This window comes from Carassius gibelio, chromosome B20, assembly GCF_023724105.1.
Source record: "Carassius gibelio isolate Cgi1373 ecotype wild population from Czech Republic chromosome B20, carGib1.2-hapl.c, whole genome shotgun sequence".
In the NCBI taxonomy this organism is placed as follows: Eukaryota; Metazoa; Chordata; class Actinopteri; order Cypriniformes; family Cyprinidae; genus Carassius; species Carassius gibelio.
Window position 1 is genome coordinate 7,080,664 of NC_068415.1, and position 3,523 is coordinate 7,084,186.

The window sequence follows — 3,523 nt, forward strand, 5'->3', positions numbered from 1 at the left end:
CAGTGTTTAACAATGCTATAATACGATGAATATAATAAAAAACACTTATGGAGATGCCGGGGATTGAACCCGGGGCCTCATACATGCAAAGCATGCGCTCTACCACTGAGCTACATCCCCCTCCTGTTTTAGATTTATACACATATATACATGTACGTGTGTTGATCTACAAAACTTAACCATGGTTTTACAACTAACTTATTACAAAAAAGCATAGTTATTATGCTAACCACAAGATTAACCATGGTTTTAATACTAACCACAATTTAACCGTGTAACGTTAGTAATATTGTAGTTATCAACTGGTTAAAAAAAAACCTGAAAACACATAAAAAAACAACAACAACTCAAAATAACAAAACATGGTTACCGTTGTAAATTATATAAATTATTAAATACATAAAACAGTTGTTTATTTTCGTAAGGGATAATAAATATCATACAAATAACACCATTAGTTTTAAAACAGACATTTAATAATCCAACAAATAATTCTTCATAATAAAAATAATCATGAAATAAAACTATAGCCACATGCTGCAATAGCAACATCTAAAATTAGCTAATGTACTCGTGACAGGTCAAACACCATTGTGACTGGAAACTAACAGATGGGGCTCTGACACACAGAACCACTGGAACAAGCTGTTCCTAGGATCCAGACTTACTGAAATAGGTTCAAGGAGAAGAATTCCCAAAACACAGGAGAAATAATTTCTGTGCCGAATAGACCCGAGACATGCATAACCAGGTTATTGAGAGCTTTGAGAGGGTACTGCACAACCTCTGGTTCATAAAAGAAATTTTTGAGCTCATGGTGGGAGCGGTCTTTTACTTTTTTGAAGCCTTTGTTCGACTCTTTATTTCACATTGCAAGAAAGATGTTGAGGGAGAGATAGTCTTGGTGACTGGAGCTGCAAATGGGATTGGAAAGCTGATTGCCAAAGAACTTGGCCACCATGGAGCAACATTAGTCTTATGGGATATCAACTCAGATGCACTGGACAGGACAGCCAAAGAATTAAAGCAAATATTGGATGTGCGTGTGTATGCCTATACATGTGACTGCAGCAGAAGAAGTGATGTCTACAGAGTTGCTGAACTGGTAAATAGTTATTAAATTAATAATTCCCAGCATTGCAATTTTGAGCTACAGATATAAATTACATCTGTTTTTATATTACAAATATACATTTTTGTGATTGGTGAGTAAGGTGTCCTTCCAGACATTTTCATGTACTAAAAACATTTTGACAGGTTAAAAGGGAGGTTGGAGATGTGTCAATTTTGGTGAACAATGCAGGTATGGTAACAGGGAAATACAGTTTCGTTGAAGCCCCTGACAATCTGGTGGATAGAACACTTAGGGTCAATGTTGCTGCTCATTTCTGGGTAAGAAAAAGTAATTCAGGGTTTTCTGCACAGTGTACATTCCTTATACCCCTGTTTTTATGTTATGAGAACAGTAAGCTTACTGTTATCTCAAAAACATCCTGATATGTGCATTCACAGACTTACAAGGCATTTCTCCCAGCTATGCTGCAACGAAACCATGGGCATCTGGTCTGTGTGGCATGCCATGGAGGGTTGTTTGCAATGAACGGCCTTGCAGGTAGATTTATAAAGGGATTTCAGAGACACTGTCACTGTGCAACACTAAATCATGAATATGCAATGTCCTAAATTCAGTATTAAATTAGAATTGCTAACACATTTGATCCACAGACTATTGTGCAAGCAAGTCTGCAGCAGTGAGCTTTGCAGAATCTGTTGCACTGGAGCTGCTTGTCCTTAAAAAGGAAGGAATCAAAACAACAATAGTGTGTCCCTATCTTATAAATACAAAAATGTTTAGGGGATGTCAAACGAAGTAAGTCAATACAGTTTCTATACGAAACCTCATTAGAAATTTGTGCCCTTGGTCATGCAGTAACATTGATATTCTACCTTTGCTAAGGAGACCATCCTTTCTTCCAATCTTGGATCAGAGATATGTAGCAAAACAAATTGTGGATGCAATACTACAGGAGAAGATGTATTTACTGTTACCATCAAGGCTACATTTCTTGATGGCACTTAAGAGGTATTTTAGGCCTCTAAATGCTTGTTAATGTAGATTTAAATTCAGTTTATTAATCAACATTTATTGATTAAGTAATTAATTGTATTAAATGTAATACATCTCAATATTGCACAAAACCAATTTACAAGATCTAATTTACCACAATATTAACTTGACCTGTTATTGCAGTGTCATGCCTGCCAAACTGGGCATCATCTTTGTGAACTTCATTGGTGGGATGGATCTGATGGATCACTTCAGGGGGGTTCCTGTACCCATTATCAACTACAAAAAACCTCAGCGCCAACGAAATGACAGTGTCAGTGATCCACAAACAACTCTTATCTATTACAACTAGAAAAAATAAAAATAAAAAAGTGTAAATCAACAGTGATCTTAAATGTATGAGTAATATCAGTTTACTTAAGTTTACCTCTGTCAAATAATTCTAGAACTATGAATAAAATATTTTTTTTGCCCTCTCTCTCTGGTGTTCATTTTTCTTCTCAAATTCAATAGCAAATTCAAATATTCACTTTTTTATATATACATGCACATTTGTTCCATGTTCTGTAACACACACATTTCTGCTCAGTTTAAAGGAATAGCTCACCCCTAAATGGACACTTTCTGAAAATCTCTCCAAGTTTATACTATCTAAGTGCATATGAGTTTGTTTCTTCATCGTAAAAAATTTAGAGAAATGTAGCATTATTCTTAGAAGTGAATGGGTGCCATGAAAATGAGAGTCCAAACAAGTAATCCACATGATTCCTGTCCATCAATTAGAGATTTGTGAATTGAAAAGTTGCATGTCCTCTCACACTAAAATCCACCAACATATTTGTTTAGAACTGTTTTCGCAAGTAAATGGTGCTTGGTCTGTGCATATTTCTCTCCTGATTCAGACAAGATTACTTTTTTTTTCACTGGAGAAAGCAAAGGGAGGCTTTAAAATTTTAGCCAGGAGCAATGATTGGAAGTTAAAATTGTCTTAATAATACATGTGTTTCTTATAAACTCAGCATTTCACTTCACAAGAAGGACTGGAGTTGTGTGGATTATTGTGATCTTCTTATCAGCTGTTTGGACTCTCATTATGATGGCACCCATTAACTGTAGAGGTCTAGAGGAACAATTATTGGAGCAAGTAATTTAATACAAAATTTCTCCAAAATTGTTCAGATGAAGAAACAAACTCATCTATGGCCTGAAGGTGAGAAAATTTAAATTTGAGTGTGGCATTATATCTATTATATTACTTTTTCTGATTTTCACTGATCTGATTTTGTGGTTATAAATATACAAAATAATTTCATCCAGATACATTGTATTGTTGTTATGAATGATTCATTTTTAAAAACAAAAATGTCAAGAAAATTAAAAATTAAAGAATTTTTGTGAATGAAGCCTAGAGCAGGCCTCTTCCTCCTCCTCTCTGACGTGGTGACGCGCAGCGAT

The 3,523-nt window shown here is 35.1% G+C and overlaps 1 protein-coding gene and 1 non-coding gene across 2 annotated transcripts; one reads left to right on the top strand and one right to left on the bottom strand.

Moving 5' to 3' along the window:
• Nucleotides 1-48: 48 nt before the first annotated feature.
• On the bottom strand, nt 49-120 carry trnaa-ugc (transfer RNA alanine (anticodon UGC)). Its single transcript has one exon. It is a non-coding gene; the product is annotated as a tRNA-Ala (tRNA).
• Nucleotides 121-427: 307 nt separating this feature from the next.
• si:dkey-221h15.4 (uncharacterized protein LOC563950 homolog) lies at nt 428-2,541 on the top strand. Its single transcript, XM_052586883.1, has 6 exons — nt 428-1,105; nt 1,258-1,392; nt 1,513-1,612; nt 1,726-1,870; nt 1,958-2,083; nt 2,252-2,541. The coding sequence occupies exons 1-6, from the start codon at nt 740-742 to the stop codon at nt 2,418-2,420; spliced, it is 1,041 nt and encodes a 346-aa protein (XP_052442843.1). The 5' UTR covers nt 428-739; the 3' UTR covers nt 2,421-2,541.
• The last annotated feature ends 982 nt before the right edge of the window (nt 2,542-3,523 follow it).

Coding starts and splice junctions, on each gene's coding strand:
- si:dkey-221h15.4 (XM_052586883.1), top strand. CDS start 740: ATGCATAACCAGGTTATTGAGAGCTTTGAGAGGGTACTGCACAACCTC. Junction 1,106..1,257: donor TCTACAGAGTTGCTGAACTG/GTAAATAGTTAT, acceptor ACATTTTGACAG/GTTAAAAGGGAGGTTGGAGA. Junction 1,613..1,725: donor TGCAATGAACGGCCTTGCAG/GTAGATTTATAA, acceptor TTTGATCCACAG/ACTATTGTGCAAGCAAGTCT.